The sequence below is a fragment of the Arachis hypogaea genome, chromosome 12, assembly GCF_003086295.3.
Source record: "Arachis hypogaea cultivar Tifrunner chromosome 12, arahy.Tifrunner.gnm2.J5K5, whole genome shotgun sequence".
Lineage (NCBI taxonomy): Eukaryota > Viridiplantae > Streptophyta > Magnoliopsida > Fabales > Fabaceae > Arachis > Arachis hypogaea.
The window spans coordinates 114,985,630-115,006,345 of record NC_092047.1 but is presented as its reverse complement, the minus strand read 5'-3'; the positions used below and the strand labels follow the sequence as shown (position 1 = coordinate 115,006,345).

The window sequence follows — 20,716 nt, the reverse complement described above, 5'->3', positions numbered from 1 at the left end:
GGGACCTGTATCCTATTACCGTCACATCTGCTACCCCTTCAATGGAGTTACAACAAGACATGGTTGAAGTTTGTACTTGTCCTGTGTTTGTACTTGAGTGATGTGGTAGTTAGGGTTTAGGGTGGTGGTTTGGAGGGACAGGGGATGGTGGCTGGGTAAAAAAGGTTAGGATTAGAAACTCTTCCATTTAGGGTGACTGGATGAAGGGGGTGGTGGTGAAATTTGAGATTAGAAAAATGGTGGTGAAGATAAGGGTAATTTAGGGATTTTATGATATTTTTTAGTGTTTGGATATTTTGTTGTGTAGAACCCATATTTCATGGATACAAATGGTAATTTTTTTTTATGGGTAGATATGTCAGCGTGTTCAATTTTTGTGGGTAGAAATAGTAATTTATTCTTAAACATTTAATACTTACTTAAATGAATGAGTGAGTTGATTACTTATTCAAATTTTTTTTAAGGATGCGTTAAATGTTATGCATACATGTCACTCTTGTGTTATTTTTTAAAAATCATTAGCGTGTGCAAAAATGTTGTAATAAAGCAATATTAATCAATAATTAACGTTTTTCACCGAAATTATTGGACTTTGTTTGGTAGAATTCACACTTCCCGGGTGCAAATTTGGAAATGCCTTTTGCCCTTATGTCTCATGATTTGTTTAAAAACAAAAAAAGAAAAAAAATAGTCACATGACAGCAAATTTTGGTACAAATTAAAAAATATCGAGAATTAGAAAGATTGCATCACAATCCAAAGGAGAAGCTGTGATGAAATGGAATGAAAATGCTAAGAACAGAGTTGTTTTTTTTATAGTAAAACAATTGAGAATACAATAAATAAAATTGATTACTCTTTTTCACAGTTTGAATGTGAGGTATAATCACTATATATAGAGATGTCTTAGATTGTAGTTACACACCAAAAACTACTAAAAAAAGACAAGTTCTAACTAATTATTCAGAACCAAATTCACTAACCAAAGTACCAAACTAACTAAAAGTTGTTAGCTACTGAACTATACAACTGACTCAACTAACTTTAGTCTTTTTCCTTTAATATCTTCCTTTAAATTAAGGTATTAGTTTTGAAATAACTTCAGTATGTGTCTGAACCTTTTAAATAAATATTGAGACAAAGGCTTAGTCAAACCGTCTGCAACTTGATCTGGTGAAGATATGTGCATCACATAAAGAGCTTTTTGATTGACCAGATCTCTCAATAAATGAAGATCTAGTTCTAGGTGTTTACATCTGCTATGTAGTATAAGATTTGTCGCTAATAAACATGTACTCTGATTATCACAGTATATGGTTGGTGGAGATGGCTAAGGAACATTCAACTCCCTCAAAAGTTGCTGAATTGACATGATCTCAGTCTGGACAGCACACATAGATGGATACTCTGTTTCTGTACTGCTCCTACTGACTTTAGTTTGCTTATTACTCTTCTAAGATATGAGATTATTGCCCAAATAAATGCAAAACCCTGTTATTGACTTTCAATCCTCAAGATCTCCACTCCAATCAGAATCTGCAAACGAAAGAATTCTGAAATTAGAACATTTAGGTTGCATTTGTTTACTGAGACATGGACACAGAGACACAAAATTATGTTTGACAGAAGAGACATGGACAGAGACAGTGTGTCCAAAGTCACTAAATTAATGTATTTTGTCTCCATCCTGACAGGGAGGACACATGGACACTAACAAGAGATACAGCTTATTTTTCATTATTTTTGTTAATTTTTCATAATTTATATTTTTTTATTATTATATTTTTCATCTTAAATTTTTTGAATGAAAAAAATAAGAATAAATTAAATTTTCATAATTTGTTCTAGTTTATCACCAAACATAATACAAGAACACAAAATTTTGTGTCTCTATCCATCAGTGTCTTGCACTGTCTTGTTCTCAGTGTCTTGTCTTGTCTTGTTCTCAGAAACAAACGCAGCCTTATTGAACACGATCACATTATCCACTGTACCTTTCAGAAGTATTCTTTTGACATTTTTCCAGTACAAAAGAGTTGGATTATGCACAAATTGAGAGACACGATTGATAGCAAATGTGATATCCGGTTTAGTTATTGTTAAGTATTGCAAGACTCTTACTATAGATTTGTATTTAGTTGGGTTATCGAAGAGCTCAGAATCATTTAAGTATAACTTCGAAATCTGTAGACATTGGTGTAGGTAATGGTTTAGCATTATCCATTCCAGAACTGCATAACAGCTCTTTGGCATATTTTGTTTGTGACACCATGAGGTCTCCTTGTGGGAGATATGTGTCTTCAAGTCCCAGAAAAAAATTGAAGCTGCCAAGATCTTTTAGAAAGAATTACTTATTCAATTCAACAATTAAAGATTTAATTTTTTTCGAATTATTTCCTGTTTCTATTATATCATCTACATACATCTAGAGATAAATAACATAGGAGAAATTACGTTTGATAGGAAAATATCAGATTTAATACTCTTAAAGCCAAAATTTTGAAGAGTTGTTGCCAGTGTCTTGAACCAATCACGAGGTGCTTGTTTCAAGCTTTATATAGCTTTATTTAGCTTATAAACTAATCTATGATTATTACTCACATATCCTTGAGGTTGTGCATTTGTGCTATAAAGACATTTTGTTCGAACTTGCCATTTAAAAAGACATTGTCGAAATCAAATTGTCACAGTGGCTAGTCTAATGACACTGCAATGGTGAGAATAATTTTTACTGTTGTTGGTCTGATTACTGAAGAATAAATTTGTTCATAGTCCACCCCTTCTTTTTGGTGGAATCCTTTCCCAACAAGTATGGCTTTGTACTCTCACCTTCCTGATTTTTCTTAATAGAGAATACTCATTTACTACCTATAACTATTGTATTTGATGGAGGTTCAATGAGAATTTAGGTATTGCACATATTCAAAACATGAATCTCTGCATCCATAGCTCTTTTCTAATGTGGACAATTTAGGGCTTGATTAACTGTAGTTGGTATATTATGTATAAGATCAGCAGATTGAGTTAAAAGGACTTTTAGTTTGTGTATTCCTACTTTAGTTCTTATGATCATAGAATGTGTATTTAAAGGTGTGATGGGAAGTAAAGCATATCTTTAAACCACTTATAGAATGAATTGGTGTATATATATCTCAAACTTCGTAGAGTTTGACCTGTGATCTTAAAGAGGATTTTGATGAGACAATACTAAACATAATGTGATAAGAAAATAAATTTTCAATAAATTAAACATGTTTAGTAAGATAAATTTTTTCATTCATTTTTTTTTTTTACCAAAGATAGGAGACTCGAACTCGTAACCTCTTAATTGAGTATGAAGAGATTATGCCATTTGAGCTATAACTCATTAGCAAACTTTTCCACTCTTAGTTATATATTTGTATCCTTTGTGATTGGAATCATATTCAAGAAACAGACAAATTTTTTGTTTATAATCAAATTTAGCATTCTTATATGGTCTTAAAAAATAGAATTTAAAAAAATTTAAAAAAATTTAAAAATTTAAAATCTGTTGATGAAATAAAACTTCATAAGGGTTTTTATTGTCAATAAGACTAGTTGGTAGTTTATTAATTATGTAAATAAATGTAATGAAGGCATCTTCTCAAAATTGCATAGGAAGAAATGATGTTTCTAACAAAGATAATTTCCTTTTTTTTTTTGTCTCCCATGATATTTTTTAACCTGACAAGTCAAAAATTAATCCGCTACAGTATTGAGTTTCATTTAAAAGTTTGTCGCTAGACAATAGGTTTGCTACATATAGTCATATACAAGGCAAAATTTAAATCCGCAACACTTGATTAAGCGGACTAATAACTAACTATTAGACCAATCCAACTTGATTTATAAAATTCTTTAATAATCAAAATTTTATTTGGGAATTATTTTTAGGGTACAAACTTTTTGGGACTTTAGTTCTAAAATACAGCAAAGAGGCCAAAGCCCATATGATGAAGACTAAAAAACATTAATTTTCGTCGGCCCAAATGTTCATGAGCAAACACACAATGCAAGAGGTCTTGAACTCATGCAACATCCTATCAAAAAAATAAACTCATGCAACATCTCCATTTTGTTTGATTTTTTTTTTTGGTATAATACAATAAATGAACATTATAGTTCATTTAAAAATCTATAAAAAATAGAAATTATAGTTCACCGATTAAATCAAACTATCAAAGTTATCAAACTATTCCTGAAAGAGACAAACTATGATTATATTTTTTTTGTCAAATAAATTGGATGATCCTAATTTTAGACATTACATTATAAACTCGTATATATTATACACTTACACACCCAACATTTTCAAAGGTTTTTATCGACCACTTACCAAAGTTTAAATCCGAATACAACATATTAAGAGACATGTTAATGTACTATCTCAACTAAGTCTTGATCTACGGCAATCGATGATTGTGTTTGAATTTTTTTACTATAGCATAATATGAACTTATGAAGTGTAGTTTTGAGGGGGAAAATAAAATAGTGTGCAAAACTCTCAAATGATTCACCAACACAAGTGGGTTATTAGCAACATCAAGGGTATTGCAATTTAGGAAAGTGTAGGTTTCATAGGAACATCATGAAAGTGATCCAATCAAAGACATAGAGCAGACCATAATTTGATGGGAAAAAAGATTAGAAAGACATTTTAATTATAGATGATATAGATAGAACTCACTCTTGTAATGTCTTTACTCTATATTAATATATCAATAGGTACAAACATATTTATTTATTCATTTTTTATAAAACAAACATGGTTAACAATAACGATTTAATTTAGCTATGCTACTAACATATTTATTTCTACAGTGCTCGAGACCATTCAAGATTTACAACGATTTCGAATTGAACAACTAACTCTCACTTTTCATATTTAGAAGGCAGCCAAATAGTAGGGGTGCATCTGACCTGAAATATACATCGAGTCTATTTATTAGACTCAAATCCAACCATAAATCCGATGAAATCAATATATTTTTGGGCCATAATTATATCGGATGAAAATCGGGTAAAAATTGGGCCGTTAACATTACATTACGTTGATACATTCTTGTAAGTTAGCATGTAAAAATATCCAAGTTTCCAAGACTCTAACTATTATTTAACATGATAAAATTCACTTAAAAAAATATAACAAGAACCAACCATTCTTCAAAACTAAAGCATAACCACAATCAATACTAAAACAAAACCACAATCAATACTAATATTGTTTAATAATACTAAATATTTAAATCAATACAAATAACACAATATTATGCATTAGTCTAAAGTCTTATACATTCTAAACATAAAACATTAACTTATAGTCTTATAATGACTAATAACACAAAATATTAAAGTTTACAATACTTAAATTCCACATAAGAATAGTCATGATCCATCACTAATAACACAAAATATTAATTGTGTATGATAATTGGGCCATCGAGCCGACTTCAGGTGATCCGAACTATAGCCCGGACCCGACCCAAAATAATGACCGGATCTATTTTTTGAAACCCTTATTTAACCCTAAACCCGATGAAATCACACCAAATTAGTTCCTAAAGTGTTTGATACCGAATTGAATCTTCGGGTCGGGTCGGATCATGTGCACTCCTACCAGATAGATTCGAGCGAATTGAATCAGAGTCATAAATTTGTTATGTTTGCGTTTCATAAATTACATGTGCTCTGGTAAAAATGGTGGTAATTAAATAGGAATTTAATAGTATTAGTGGATGTATTAGAATTGTGTCTGGGAAAAAAGTTGTTTTTTTTTTTATTTGGTAATGTTAAAATAGGAGATTAAATATTTGGTTGAAAATATTTTGTCAAAGTAAACAAAAGGCTTATTTAGATGAGTTTTTATGAAATATTTTTTTTTCAAACGGTATTTTTTAAAAGAGTTTTGCTAACTTGTGCTCTATTAAACATACTATAAGAGAAAATATTTTATAAAAATTATTATAAAATTAATATTTTTACGTTTTCAATACACCATATATATAAAAAATATTAAAAAGATTCTACTATTATATTTTTAAAATATGTTTTTAGGCAAAAATTAGTTAAATTTTTTTCAAAAAATTTTGATTAAAAAATAAAAATAATTTTATATTTAGTTATCTCATATAAATATATTTTTTATCTAATAATTATATTTAGGTACAATAATATAAAAATATTTTGTATTTATTTATTAGGTTAAAAATATTCTTTTAAATAAAAAATATATAAAATGTAATCTAATTTTTTTTAATACTTTTATTTTTATTATTAAATTTTTCTGACACACTAAAAAATAAATTCAATAGCTTTTAAACAAACACAAAATCAAAGGCACAATTGTTCAAAAGAAATAAACAGCTTGTTCTCACAGAAATGGATCCTTTCAAATTTTTTTAACATTTAAGAGAATAAAATATGATCTCTCATCGTTAATTCTATAAATGAAACCAAAAATAAATAAAAAAAAGAGTATCGAAAGATTAAATTAAACACTTACACCATTTAATTTTTTTTCCACTAGATCCAATCCCTGATTTCACTTACTACCCTAACTATTTCATTTGAAATTTATTATTATTACAATTATTCTTCGGTTTTTTGTTTTTTTGTTTATGTTTTTGTTCTTGCCATATTATGGTGGCCCATAATTATGTTCTACTAAATTTCTTCTTCTCAACCCTGTTCAATCAAAAACCAAACAGCCCATACCCAATAACAACGAAAACCAACAAAAATATGTGTCACATTAATAAATAACAGCCCCTTAATGCTTTTATAATGCGGGATTTTTCAGTTTGAATAAATAATTTAATTAAATTCTTTTTGAAAAAATAGATTAAATAATATATGATTATATTAAAAATAATTTATAAATAAATTATTTTGTATTTTAATTTTTAGTTCTAAAAGTACTTATTTTATAAAAATATGATAAAAAATAGTAGTATTATGAAAAGAATTATTTTTTTTAACTTTTATATAAATTTTTAAATAACTTTTTAAAAATTATAATTTAATTTTAAAAATTACACCAAACATTAATATTATTACTTTTCATAAATCAAAAACTCAAAAAAATTATTTTAAAGCTTCCCAAACCAACCCTTCGTACCGTAATTAATTCATCCAAATTCCTGCCACCACTACAACACGCGTAGATATTTGCTTATCTCCACCTTTTTTCTGCGGTGCTGAAAAATGTTAACTCTGCGGTGCTGGAAAATTTTAACTTCAACGGCGTAGTCGAACCTATTATTTTTGCTTAGATTATTTAAATTTTCTGGACCCATCGGTCAACAATTATACAAGACTCATCTTTAATTAATTAATTAAAGTTATAAAGTTGAGATCCCGGGAAGTCTTATTATAAAGGGGAGAACGTGATTGCAGGTGGGTCACGACAGGGAACAAAATGATGTACTGCATTCTCATTTTCGTAATAATTAATAAGAACTTGACGTGCTGTGCAATCAGTTATATAAATCGTATAAGGTGGAAACATGTTTCCAAAAGAAAAAAAGCATATATATATTCTATAAATTCCATATTTTCAAAAATTAGTTATTCAATATATTTAGATTTTAATTTAAGAAGCTTATTTTAAATTTAACATTTAATAGACTAATAATTATAAATTAGGCATTCAATATATATTTATTTTTTAATTTAAGAAGCTTATTTTCAATTTAATATTAGAAAGACTAATAATTATAGTCAAGATTAATTAAAGAAAATTACCTGGAAGATAGTACAGGTAGAAAATTGTTACTGTTTGGCTTTTTGTTTTTTGTTTTTTGTTTTTTTTTTTTTTGTTTTTTTTTTTTTCATCAGATACGGTTCGGCTTTTGAACTAGACCTGAACGCGTTCAAACGGCCAATTTAAGGTTGCAGATGATCAAATTAGGATCATATCCAACTAGATTGAACGAATAGTTAATTTATTTGTTTGTTTAAACAAATATTAAGAATTTAAATTTCACTTTATGTATACAACAAAAATTAAGATCGTATCTCATTAAATGGGATATAATCAGGTAAAAGTTCTCTTTAAATTTTTAATAACCAAAGGCTATAAACATCGACAACAATAATTATTTAATGTGTGTTTTGAAATATATTTTTATCCAAATTTTAATTATCTGTTAAATAATTAAATGAATAATTATTTTTTGTATTATAATTTCAAAAAATAAAAAATAAAAAGTTTCAATAAAAATCCTCAAAGTAAATTTCAGAATAGTACTGCATATTTCAAGGGAAATGTCTTGATTTATACCATATACACGTTTATGAGTAATTATTGTCTTGTATTAAATCCTAGTTAATTTGTTTATACTTTAAAGCAACATCAAAATTTGAGTATATGAAAAAGAGTAATGTTACGTATAATTATTTTTATGAATTAAATCTAACTAAATTAAATAATAAAATTTAAAATAATATTAATTATAATTAATTTTTATTAGGTTAGATTAATTTAATTAAATTTGATTAAAAAAAATTAGATGTGAAGTATTATCCTATGAAAAATGTAATTAAGAATTTGACAAGGATTGATTGTTACTATTTGTTTGATAGTAACAGGAAGGGTCAAAATGTGATTGTTCCTTTGCCTTGTCTTGCAAACGAAGGAAACACACTTCTTCCAATAATTCTTTCTTTCTTTTTTTTTTTGTCCACAGTATCTCCTACGTCGTGAATCTGAATTCCATTTAAGAATTTGTCGTTGACCAATGAGTTACTGCATACATAAGATAAGATTTGAACCTCCAACACTTATTTAAACGGACGAGTGAGTTGATCACTCGATCAATAGTTTTCAATAATTCTTTCTCTTTTCATAGATTTGTAGGTTTGATTTGTCGTTAGCCAAACATTGCATTAAGATCTCAGGTGTAGTTAGCGTTGATTCCAGGGCATTGTCGTTATCAAACGAATTCAACGGTTCAGATGTGTTCAAGTTTATTATAAACAAGAATCCACGGTCCTCATGTCTCAAGATACTTCAATTCATTTGGAAACATGTTAAATGCTTATTGCTTAGAGTTTATATATATTATTCTTAATATATTATCAAAACAAGGTAAAAACAGTATCCTACTTTATTTACATCCTAATTGCTAGTACTATTGCCTTCTGAAGAGTTTCGATTTATGGCAGATTAAGTGTAGGTTTGGATTATTTTAAAAAAAAAATATTTAGAGAATTAATTATAGTATAAGTCAACTCAAATTAACTATTTATAATTCTAGTTTTGAAATTAAAAAAATTAAGCTAATGAGAGGTTTTTTTTATAAGTTATAACAGATTTTTTATTTTTTAATTAGTTGGTTACCTTTTTAATTAATTCTCTAGAAAATTGTATATTTGTTTTTTAATTTTTAATTTTTATAATAAATAAAAATAAATTTATATTTGAACAAATTTTTTTAACAGAATTTTTAAATATTAAAAATGTTTTTTGTTTCTATTTTTTTAAAATAAAATATTGTTAGTTTGAAAAAAAAAACAAATAATTTATCTTTTTAATAAAAGTACATTTTTAAAAGATATATTTAAATTTAAATGTGTTTAAAATTTGATAAGAATATTTTATTTTTGAAAAAAAATAAATTTCATTCAAATAAACTAATCTAAATTAAGAGGTAATACCGTAGAAAATTAAAAAGATATTATTTAAATAATATAAAAAAAGTTATCTATTTTGTTTATTCTCATAAAAGATGGCGTATCTGTAAAAATATTTAAAAGAACAAATAAGAAAATAAAAAAACAAAAAAGAAAAAGAGTTGAAATAAGAATGTGACTTTTTATAAGATTCTAGTACCAACCTACCACCCTTCCGGACTCTTAGTTGATGCTCTCATTAACTTTCACAAGACGCAACTCACCATCTCTCTCTCTCTCTCTCTCTCTCTCTCTCATTGATTTCAATTTGTTTCATTGTTGGTGATTACAAAAAAACAACTTGTTACGCTTATGAAGCTCACCTACTAATTCAACCTCCTTCAAGGTAAATCACTTCTTTTATTTATTTATTTATTTTTTAGAAATTCCCTTTTCTTCAGTATTTTTAGAAATATATTATTTACATTATTATAGTTGCAATACATGGAGATGGTAGTGTATCTCTTCTCATCAATTCAAGCTGAATTATTATTCTGGTCAGCTAGAATTTTTATATATTAAAAAAGCTTTTTTTTTCCTGAATATATTTAAAAAAAAAAACACTTTTTATTTAAAAAAAAAATGAATGGAACAAGAACTAAAAGTCAAATCCTCAAAAAGCATATTATTGTTCTTCAGCTAGCAGTGTTTGTTTTGTGCTTTGCTTTCTTGAAACCTAAAATCAGAATTGATCAGCCTCATAAGAAGAACAATAAGCAAGAATCCAAACAAAATTTTCAATTTTAAACGGTACTACTGCAATTTAGATGCTGAGTTAATTGTTGAATGTTGAAGTGATTGATTGTGTTGATGTTGCAGAAAGAAAGAAAGAAAGAGCCATTGAACGATGATGGCTTTGAATTCAAGCTTAGGTGTTATGAAATTGGAGTTGTTTTCGTCGTCGCCGGATTCAGCCTCTGTGGATTCCATTACTCTGTTTGTGCTTCTTCTTTGTGCTTGCGTTCTCATTGGCCATCTTCTAGAAAAGAGTCGATGGATGACTGAGTCAGTTGTTGCCCTAATTATTGTGAGTTAGCATCACAAACTTCCTTTTCTCTTTTCAGTTTTCATCATGCAATTTTTTGTTGCAATGTGCATTAATGTTCTTGTGATTTTAGGGTCTTTTCACCGGGACCATAATTCTAATGACAACTAGGGGGAAAAGTTCGCACATTTTGGTGTTCGATGAGGAGCTTTTCTTTATTTATCTTCTTCCGCCAATTATATTCAATGCAGGGTAAGTTTGGTTATATATAATTGATTCAAGACCTAAAATCGATCAAAATCATAATAATTTTGAAAAAATTGGAATTGGATCCTATTTCACTGTTTTGGTTCTCAAGGTAAAACAATACTTTATCCAGTTTGGATTGGATTGTAATCGGATCCTGTTTCTAGCAAGTGATGGATTGAATCCAACTGACCAGTTAGCTTGCACTCAATCTGGTAGGATTTAATAACTATAGAAGTATATAGATATAAATATTTTGTTTTGGTGACTATATAGATATAGATATGAAAAAAAAAAGGATAATATTATTTTTTTATTATCATACCAATACTTTTTATTTATAATATGTTTAACACATTATATAATTTACTTTATTTTATACATTATTTTTTTTAACCTAAATAAGGATTTTGTAGTTGTGAAATGAATTGTTATGTAGTTATTTATTTTATCAACATATACATTTATCTTTGAATACGTTCCAAATTGTTACAAATTATAATTTTTGCTTACCCCTGCATCTTCCTTCATTTTTTATTTTATTTTGTAAATATTAGTTAAAGAATGCAAGTTTTGGATTTTATTGAAGCTAAAGGAAGAGTGGTTATCACGCAATATTTTATTTCTTCTCCTAAAATTTAAGCATACATTTTTAAAGTATCACTAATAAAATTCAGTTATATAAACTTACTAATTGAGAAGAAATTGAACTAGGAAATGGTTGCAAAATAAAAACAAAGTTGGTTTTATCTTTTTTTTTTTTTTTTCTTCTTCCTTTCCTCTTCCATTTCAATGTTAGTGTTTTAGAAATTGAATTATTGTATTTATCGTATAATTTCTAAAGATGAATTGATCAATGATCAATTATTTATTCTTTGATTACTTTTCGATGAAATAATGAAACAAAGAAATTTATTACATATCAATATACCGAAAATAAAACAAATTTTTGTTAAATAACTATATTTTTTTTATTCATAATTCTCCTGCTATTATTTGTGAACTTGTAGCAGTAGAAAGGTTGTCAACATATGTTATTTAATAATAGGTTATTTTCTAGCTTCTCTGACTCCAATTCTCCTTTTATGTTGTGTTTTTATCAGGTTCCAAGTGAAAAAGAAACAATTCTTTCGGAACTTTTTGGCCATTATTTTGTATGGTGTTATTGGAAGTTTAATATCATTTCTCATCGTATCTCTTGGTATGTTTATGTAAATATCTTAAGCCTACTCTAACATATATAAGAATTTTTTATTCTGAATTTTCTGTAAATGTGTCTAACTTTCAACGGGTAAAAGTATTTACATTAGATTTATTTAGCAGTTCAATTATCACGGTAAAAAGAGATTTTGCCTTTGTAGTTCATGATAGTACCCTCTTGTTTTAAGCATGTTTCTCTGTTTATAAACAATGGGTCTCATGTATATGTGGACTGGTGGAAATGGGAAAGGATTTGATAAGCAAACTAGGACAGACGCAATTAATGAGAAATGAAGGAAAGGAACAATACTGTGCTGTTGTGATTTTTCTAGAGTTCAATAACACAAAGGAATGTCATCAAATAAAGTGTAGTGAAATCTTTATAGAAATTTCATATTCCTTGGGGCTTTCATACTTTTTTAATGTATGTGTAGGTGGGTTGTTTTTCTTCTGTTTGTATGATTGGTTTATTTTGTATGAACTCTGTATGTTACTCTACTTAACAAAAAGAAAAAAAAGGAACTTTTATGTCTTTTACAGATTGATGATGCTACTTAATTTCTAAACTATCATGTACGGTGTTTTCCCCATCCATGTAGTATTGTCTTCTGGATAGAAATCTAGCAGAATAATGCCAACTTTGACTTGTACTGTGAAAAAAAAAATATTTTTCCACTTATTTTTTTTACTTAGAAAAGTTTCTTGTTACTTCTAGAGCAATTATGTGTGGACATGTTATGTCTTTATAATTTACCATGGTCCTCCTAACTATTTATAGAACTATAAATTTATGATTCAGGTTCCTTACAGTTGTTCAAAACATTGGATCTGGATTTGATGGAATTGGCAGATTATTTTGGTAATTTCTTACCTTATGAGTCCTATAACATGACGTCAAGTGAGAGTTTATAAATTATAGTTGTTTTACATTCTTGTCTGCTGCTAAACTGTTTGTTCTCTAACTGTAGCACTCGGAGCTGTATTCTCAGCGACAGATTCTGTGTGCACATTACAGGTGAGTGTGTGTAAAGGAAAAGATACTTAGTTATAAAACCGGCGGAGGAAAGCCGATGCTTAGTTTTCGTTCTTATGTTGCAGGTGCTTAATCAGGAAGAGACACCTCTCCTATATAGTCTAGTTTTCGGTGAAGGCGTGGTCAATGATGCAACTTCCGTGGTTCTTTTCAACGCAATCCAGAAATTCGACCTCTCACATATCACCTCAGTCAATGTCATGCAGTTCATCGGCAATTTCTTTTATTTATTCCTGACAAGCACTTTCCTGGGAGTAGCGGTATGCTCCTCTCCTCTGCATATTTGTCTGCTTATAATCTGTGTTCCGTATTGTCTATTGACATTATTGAGTCTCTATCGCATAAAACATGCTTGTAATGATCTTTATCTTCGTACCATATATCATTTTTTTTCAGGTTGGCTTGCTCAGTGCTTACATTATAAAGAAGTTGTACTTTGGCAGGTACATCATGCTAGAACTCTGTATTGATATCTTTTTCATATCGGTCTGTTTGATTATCATATTGTATAGAGTATAAATATCCTTTATTATTATTATTATTATTATTATTGGCTGTAGTTGAATCTGATCTTAGTTTCTTGTGGATGGTACTCGGTATCAGGCATTCAACTGACAGAGAAATCGCGCTTATGATCCTGATGGCTTACTTCTCTTATATGTTGGCTGAAGTAAGTGTTTCTTAAGCTAGATTTATATTTCTTAATGTGTCTACATGTTCCTGTTCTAACTAAAATGTTGACAACTTTTATCTTCCAGCTTCTTGATTTGAGTGGGATCCTTACTGTGTTCTTTTGTGGGATTGTCATGTCACACTATACCTGGCATAATGTTACCGAAAGTTCTAGGATCACAAGCAGGTAATATAAGCTACCATGCATTTCGTCGAGTTCTCCAGTATGCGAATATAGTTATTGTCATGTCATCGTCCTTCTAATGTTGTTAATCCACATGTGATAGGCATGCTTTTGCAACCTTTTCTTTCGTGTCCGAGATTTTCATCTTCTTGTATGTTGGTATGGATGCCTTGGACATGGAGAAGTGGAGATTCGCCAGCAATAGGTATTGATCAGATACACTCGTCATCTTTACATATTGGCATAAATTTAAAAAAAGTTTATATTGATTTGATTTTTGTTTCATGCAGTCCATGGACATTACTTGGGGCCTGTGGAATACTGCTTTGCTTGGTTCTGCTCGGAAGGGCCGCTTTCGTGTTCCCCCTTTCATTCATAGCTAATTTGTTCAGGAAATCCAAGGCTGATAAGATTGCATTCAAGCAGCAGGTAAGTGTATTGTATTTGTTCCAAGTAAGCAAGTATTTCATTACCTTGAATTGCAAGCTAAGTCTTAATCACTTGTGCATGTTTCAAACAGTTTGTAATATGGTGGGCCGGGCTCATGCGAGGCGCTGTCTCCATTGCACTTGCATATAATAAGGTATAACCGTATAAGAATGATCATATTATGTGCGCGGATTCATCAAATCACAAGAGTCGTTGCTATTTTTTTTATGAATTCGATTTGGGATGGTGATATTATGTGCTAAAACGAGGTTGCTTTTGCGTGTTCAGTTTACTAGAAAGGGGCATACTCAACTGCAAGGGAATGCTATCATGATCACCAGCACCATCACAGTTGTTCTATTCACTAATGTGGTAAGAATCCTTCAAAGTATAAGCGTGCGCATTTGTGTCTATACTCGATTGTTATGAATCCAATACCTGAGAGAGAGTCCCACATCAGGGGCCAACACCTGAAGATTGGTCATTATATTGGTGCTTTTATTGAGAGTTGGCTAGCCGAAAAGGGCTACCTATGGAGGGTTCTAATCAGAAGAAGATTTTAATAGATAACTTTCAATATATTTCTTGTGATTTTTAATCTGAATATTGTTTATTGATGAATGCAGGTGGGTGGATTACTAACCAAGCCTCTAATAAGGTCATTGCTCGGTGGGAACTCAATGTCATCTGACTCATTTTCTTCCAAGACACTGCCACTTCTCTCAAGTAGACAAGAATCAGAATCCAACATAGATACCGGCAACCCCATCGATTCAAGCCAAGTTGTCCACCATTATTGGAGAAGGTTCGACGACAGGTTCATGCGTCCGATGTTCGGAGGCAGAGGGTTTGTACCTGTCGTTCCAAGTTCACCTACAGAAGATAGCAGTCTACATTAGTATCTGCTAAAAGCAAAAAGATTTTTTAGTGTGTTAGACGTACATACATGGTAATGGTGCTGCTGACTACTTTGTCACATAGGAATTAGGAAGAAAAGTTAGTTGCTTTACTAAGTTTTTTGTTTTGTTTTTTTGTTTTTTGTTTTGTTTTGTTTTTTTTTTTTTTCACGGAGAGGAATATGTATATCGATATATAAGTACAGTTTGTATTTTTGCAAAAGCGAAAAAAAAGTGGTAGAGGTTTTTTATTTATTTCTTTATTATTTATATTTTTTGCTTCACCAAATGTATTATCTTAGTGTTAAGTAATGTTATATGTGACACTTTTTTATTGGTCATGTCTACTATTTTGTTTTTTACTTGGGAGTTTAGTGTCATGTTTATTCGTTCGTTGTTAAACTTCACATAATACAAAGATAATAAGTGAAATATATATATATATTAGGCTTTCAACTTTCTAAAAAGAAATAGTATATTTGTGTATAATATATCATGTAACTTTTAAGAGGCAATGTAACTTCTTTTATTATCTTTTTAGGGACATCACATACTCTTAATTGTGCTCTTCATGCCTCCCAAAAAAGGAGGATTTTTTTTCTATGTAATGGATATTGGTATTACTATTATTTCCCTATTCATATATGTTAGTGTTAATCTAGTTGTTTCCAAGTGATGTGTTCAATCAAAGAGATTGTGACAAGTTTAGGATTTAAATTTTGTTTGTATTGGTGAATTAATAATTATAATTTTTTCCTAATCTAAGTTATTATATTCAAATTTGAATGGTGTCTTGTTATAATAATAAAAAATTTTATTTAAATTCAGACGACCCATTTTTCATTGTTTACGCTTTATAGTTGAGTTAAATTTCAATTTGGTCTGATGCTCAAAATGTCCTCCACAATTTCGTTGGTCCCAATTAGAACCCTCAAATTTGCAATTGTGGCTTCAACTTACCCTGCGATCATCTCTGTCACCGGAATGCCGATCTGGCGCAATTGCATGACATTGCATCAGATGTCATGTAATTGCATCAGATCAACATTCTGCTAACGAAGATGATCGCAGGGACAAGTCAGAGCCACAATTGCTCCTTTGTAGTTAGTAGTTCTCTAGCGGCTTTCAAATGTAAACTTTTTATAATTCCATCTGAATTTTATCAACCACCAGTTTATGAATAAAATTTTGCTTGCATATACATTGTTGAATACAAAAGGTAGAAATCGTAGTTCCGCAAAAATATAGCTTAACCAAGTGTTGCGACGGATTAATCCTTGACCTTTGTGGTCCGTGGGTAACCGAAAAAAAAAATTATTATTTTCATATTTAACTTAAGAGATGGTGGTTGTATAAACCGGAAGTGAAACATGCCCATCAAACTTATATGATTTTCAATTAAGGCAACCAAGCAAACAACTCTTTTACACTCATCAACTGATTTTGAATCGAAGTTCATTTTAATTTAAAAATAATTAAAATCTCCCCGGATGAAGACAATACTCTTGCAAAAATTTAGGGAAAAATTCAAGAGGAAGAGGCAGAAAACAAACAAGAATCTAGTTTGTCCTGGGGGTAGCCCATTCAACTCTGAGGATGAGATTGTCATATCCATATCCATTGAGCTTGTTAATTGCTCTCTGTGCATCTTCCCTGTTTACAAAGTTAACAAATCCAAATCCTCTGCTCATGCCGGTCTTCTGATCAATAGCAACATAGACTCTGCTCACTGCGCCAAATGGGCGGAACAGTTCTAGCAAATCAGGCTCTCTTGTGTCCTCCGATAAGTTAGTGACCCTCACAGAGTTCTCATCATTCCTGCGCCGCATGTCCGATCCAGTTCTCTCCGCACCGGCTCTCATTCCAGGAGGCACATATGCTCCCTTTGTTGAACCAGGAACAGCAGCTGCAGCATCAGATGTAGGAGGCTTGTCGACAAATCCCTCGGACGGTGGAGCAAGATCCTTGTAGGGGCACCTTGAAGTCCAGTGGTCACCCTTCTTCCCACAAGTCCTACACACCATAAGAACAGCACCTTTCTGGAACTGACCTAATGAATCACCAGTAGCCTTTGGTTCCTCAGTTTTGGCACCTGTTATCAAGTTGCAAAAGTCAATATTAATTCGAAACCAAAGTACAAAACCCTACTATGATAACACATACACCTACAGGATGATGCACATCAACGTAGCTTTGACAAGAGTCTAACAGATACAGGTACAAGATGAATGTAAACTATTAAAGTATTAACTATTAACCATTATCCTCTAGAGGATAGCACATTCATTCAAATGCCAATACCAGAAGAGGAAAAAAATAAATTAAAGAGGGATCAAAACTTCAATTTGATTGCAGGCACAAACAATTTGGATTGCACCCTACATCACAATCAACAACAAAAACAACTATGTCTTGTTCAGTGGGATATGCTAGATGGTAGAAAATCAGAAATACAAAAAAGCCACAGCACCACACATGGAACACATTGTAAAAGAGTAGAAACCTTACTACTGCTAGAAACACGAAATAACTCTGTTTTCCATTATCCACCAAATTACGCTATACTCACAAGGTCACAGCCCTTATTCATCAGAAAATCATCAATTAACACATCTCGGAAACAATATTTATGTCTGACATTAGTGACACTAATCTAAAATCCCACCATTAATCAAATCGCAGTATTTTAGGGTTGGATTCCATGACGGAAATAGAGTGAGAAAATACTGACCAAGGGGCTTAGGGCGCTCGAGGAGGATCTCTTCGGTGGAGACCATGGTGAGCCTGCTACCGACGTCCTCGTGGACGGCGTCGCCGAACTTAGGCCATGAGCGGCGCTCGATGGCGCGCTTGCTGAGGCGAGCGTTGGCGAGCTTACGAGTGCGTGTTGTGGTGGTGATCTTAACCTTGCTGCCGTCGTCGGCGAACTTGTATTCAATGACCTTCTTGATTCCATTCTGGTCGGGGCCTACGACCTGCTTCGGCGGCAGAAGGAAATCGAGATTCTCGTCGTCCTCTTCCAGCTCGCTCCATCTCTGTGTTCTAGAACCCATTCTTAAGGCTCTTCTTCTTCCACCGGATGGCTCTCTTGTTTTCCTCTTTCTTCCTCAGAAGAATAAACCTTAACCTCTTAGTTTGGGCCTCGGGTCATGTTGCCTTTTTTCTCAGGCCCATTATTTTGGGCTAGTTTTCCTTACATGCTTGATAACTGACAAAAATTTTGTGCTACATTATATTGGTTTAGGTTTTTTTTTTTTTTTTAACCAAAGATAGGAGACTCGAACTCACGACTTCTTAATTGAGTATGGGGAGACTATGCCATTTGAGTACAGATTATAGTTATAATATATTAATCCAAAAATCACCTAAATTTTGTAGTGATAGGTAAAAAAAAAACAAACAAAAGAAAAATACTTAGTTTAATGGTGACAAATAAGAAAGAATAAATGCCAAAGAAGAATTTTTTAAATGAGGAGAATGATTAAGTAAAAAATAAGAGCATAACCATTATTAAATTTATAATTTTTTAATTATAAAAATAAGAATTTAATTATTATTAAATTTATAATTTTTATCATAAGCGAATTTTATATGTTATTATTATAAATTAATTTTTTTATAAAAAGTTTAAGTTTTTAATATATTTATTATGTATTTATTAGAATAAAAATTTAAAATTTTTATTAATAATAATCTTTAACGGGCACATAATAACAAAACTATTAAATTAATTGTATTTTTTATTATACACATTTATTAGAATAATTATTAAATTTTTATTGGAAAATAGTAAAAATACTCTATTAAGCATAATATTTTTTTATGATTATGATATTCACTAATATCCTCTTTTATAATGTTATAAATTAATTAATGAACCATTAAAATCCGAAAATACCAAATAATTTGATTAAAAAAAACAAAATTATAAAGAGACCTTTATTTTGAGAGGAAAAAGTAATAAAAGCAAAAAGTTAAATTAGTTTTTGAAAGATCATTTGTTTTTTAAATTTGTTTTTAAAAATTTTTTTTAATTAAATTCGTCTTTTAAAAAATTTTAATTAGTCATGTTAGTCTTTACATCATTTTCATTACTAATAATGTTAGAATTTGTCGATATGATATATAAAATGACACCACAATACATATTTAATAGTTTTAATTGGTGATAAATTTATCAAATTAGATTAAATCAATCCTAAATTGAGGGATTCTAATGCCTCAAATTCTCCTATCAATTAATTTTGATTTGATTTAATTTTATAAATTTATTATTTTAATAATTAATTAAAACTCTTTAATATATGTTATGGTGTCGCTTATTGTATCACATTAATAAATATTATTAAAAAAAAGACTAATATAATTAATTTAAAATTCTTAAAAAATAAATTTGATTAAAAAAAATTTAAAGACGAATTTGAAAAATCAGTAATCTTTCTAGTAATCTAGTTGGAGCTTACACATAAATGGAAGTTTGAGCATAAACTTTTTATTCCGACCGTTATATTAAAATTTCTGAATTGGTATTACTTTGAGCATAATAATATAATATCACGCTCCCCTCGCTCTCACATTTCACATTCATTCTTATAAATCCATCCACCAACGCCCATAGTCACATAATCAAATTTCCATCACTATCTAATTACTGTGGACCAAATTTCCCAAAACCATGTTCTTTCCTAACAAATTAAGATTTTTTTTAAATAAATAAATAATTTAATTTTGATCAATCATAAAATATTTTAGACTGTCGTTCAATAATATTCTTTATTTTAAATAATTATTCATACAATAATTATTTTTTTTGACATAATATTAATAATTATATGTATATATAAAATTATTTTATAATGTGTATTAAAATTAAATTGATAAAAATAAATTAAATCAATTATTTATTAATATATGTACTTTAAAATATTTATGTTTTTGTGTATTATCACCCATCTTCGTTTATAATCTCAATGAGATATATTTACACGTAAATATATATAAGATACGTGTATTATAATTTGGATTAATTTAAAAAATAAAATTGATATAATTTGTTAAAATTTAAATTGTGTTGGCTTGAGTTTTATTTTTCAATCTAATGCAATTTTATTCAAACAATTAAGATTTGTGTGATATCGATTTGAATTTATCTTTAAATTAATTTTATTCAAACTATTGTATTTTGGATTAGATCGATTTATATATAATCTTTAAAAAAAATTTAATTTTTAATTTTTAAAAAATAAAATTATATCCACTCGAATTTTAAATTTTAAATTTTAAAAAGTTTGTAAAATTTAAAATTTGCATAAAATATAATTTGGTTTTGAAAAACAAAATTTAAATTTTTTAAATTCTAAAACTTAAACTTTAGATAA

The 20,716-nt window shown here is 29.5% G+C and overlaps 2 protein-coding genes across 3 annotated transcripts; one reads left to right on the top strand and one right to left on the bottom strand.

The window, feature by feature from the left end:
• Positions 1–9,851: 9,851 nt before the first annotated feature.
• Positions 9,852–15,672, top strand: LOC112728487 (sodium/hydrogen exchanger 1). 2 transcript variants are annotated; one of them, XM_025778628.3, is made up of 15 exons: positions 9,852–10,039; positions 10,513–10,720; positions 10,812–10,930; positions 12,028–12,125; positions 12,924–12,983; positions 13,093–13,139; positions 13,223–13,417; positions 13,554–13,600; positions 13,761–13,827; positions 13,916–14,016; positions 14,117–14,218; positions 14,304–14,442; positions 14,534–14,596; positions 14,731–14,814; positions 15,069–15,672. In XM_025778628.3, exons 2-15 carry the CDS (start codon positions 10,541–10,543, stop codon positions 15,339–15,341), a joined length of 1,575 nt encoding a protein of 524 aa, XP_025634413.1. In that variant the 5' UTR covers positions 9,852–10,039; positions 10,513–10,540; the 3' UTR covers positions 15,342–15,672. The 2 variants fall into 2 exon arrangements, with proteins under 2 accessions (XP_025634413.1, XP_025634414.1); XM_025778629.3 differs by lacking the exon at positions 9,852–10,039 and adding an exon at positions 10,295–10,443.
• Positions 15,673–16,776: 1,104 nt separating this feature from the next.
• On the bottom strand, positions 16,777–18,489 carry LOC112728486 (uncharacterized). Its single transcript, XM_025778627.2, has 2 exons — positions 18,070–18,489; positions 16,777–17,430 (listed from the first exon to the last, which is right to left on the bottom strand). The coding sequence occupies exons 1-2, from the start codon at positions 18,389–18,391 to the stop codon at positions 16,898–16,900; spliced, it is 855 nt and encodes a 284-aa protein (XP_025634412.1). The 5' UTR covers positions 18,392–18,489; the 3' UTR covers positions 16,777–16,897.
• Positions 18,490–20,716: the final 2,227 nt, after the last annotated feature.

What these genes read in the sequence shown, in the direction of transcription:
- LOC112728486 (XM_025778627.2), bottom strand. Translation starts at nt 18,391, where the DNA reads ATGGGTTCTAGAACACAGAGATGGAGCGAGCTGGAAGAGGACGACGAG. An exon ending in CGAGCGCCCTAAGCCCCTTG is followed by an intron (nt 17,431 to 18,069) that starts GTCAGTATTTTC and finishes ACTTGATAACAG; the next exon opens with GTGCCAAAACTGAGGAACCA.
- LOC112728487 (XM_025778628.3), top strand. Translation starts at nt 10,541, where the DNA reads ATGATGGCTTTGAATTCAAGCTTAGGTGTTATGAAATTGGAGTTGTTT. An exon ending in CAGTTGTTGCCCTAATTATT is followed by an intron (nt 10,721 to 10,811) that starts GTGAGTTAGCAT and finishes TTGTGATTTTAG; the next exon opens with GGTCTTTTCACCGGGACCAT. An exon ending in TGGAGATTCGCCAGCAATAG is followed by an intron (nt 14,219 to 14,303) that starts GTATTGATCAGA and finishes TGTTTCATGCAG; the next exon opens with TCCATGGACATTACTTGGGG.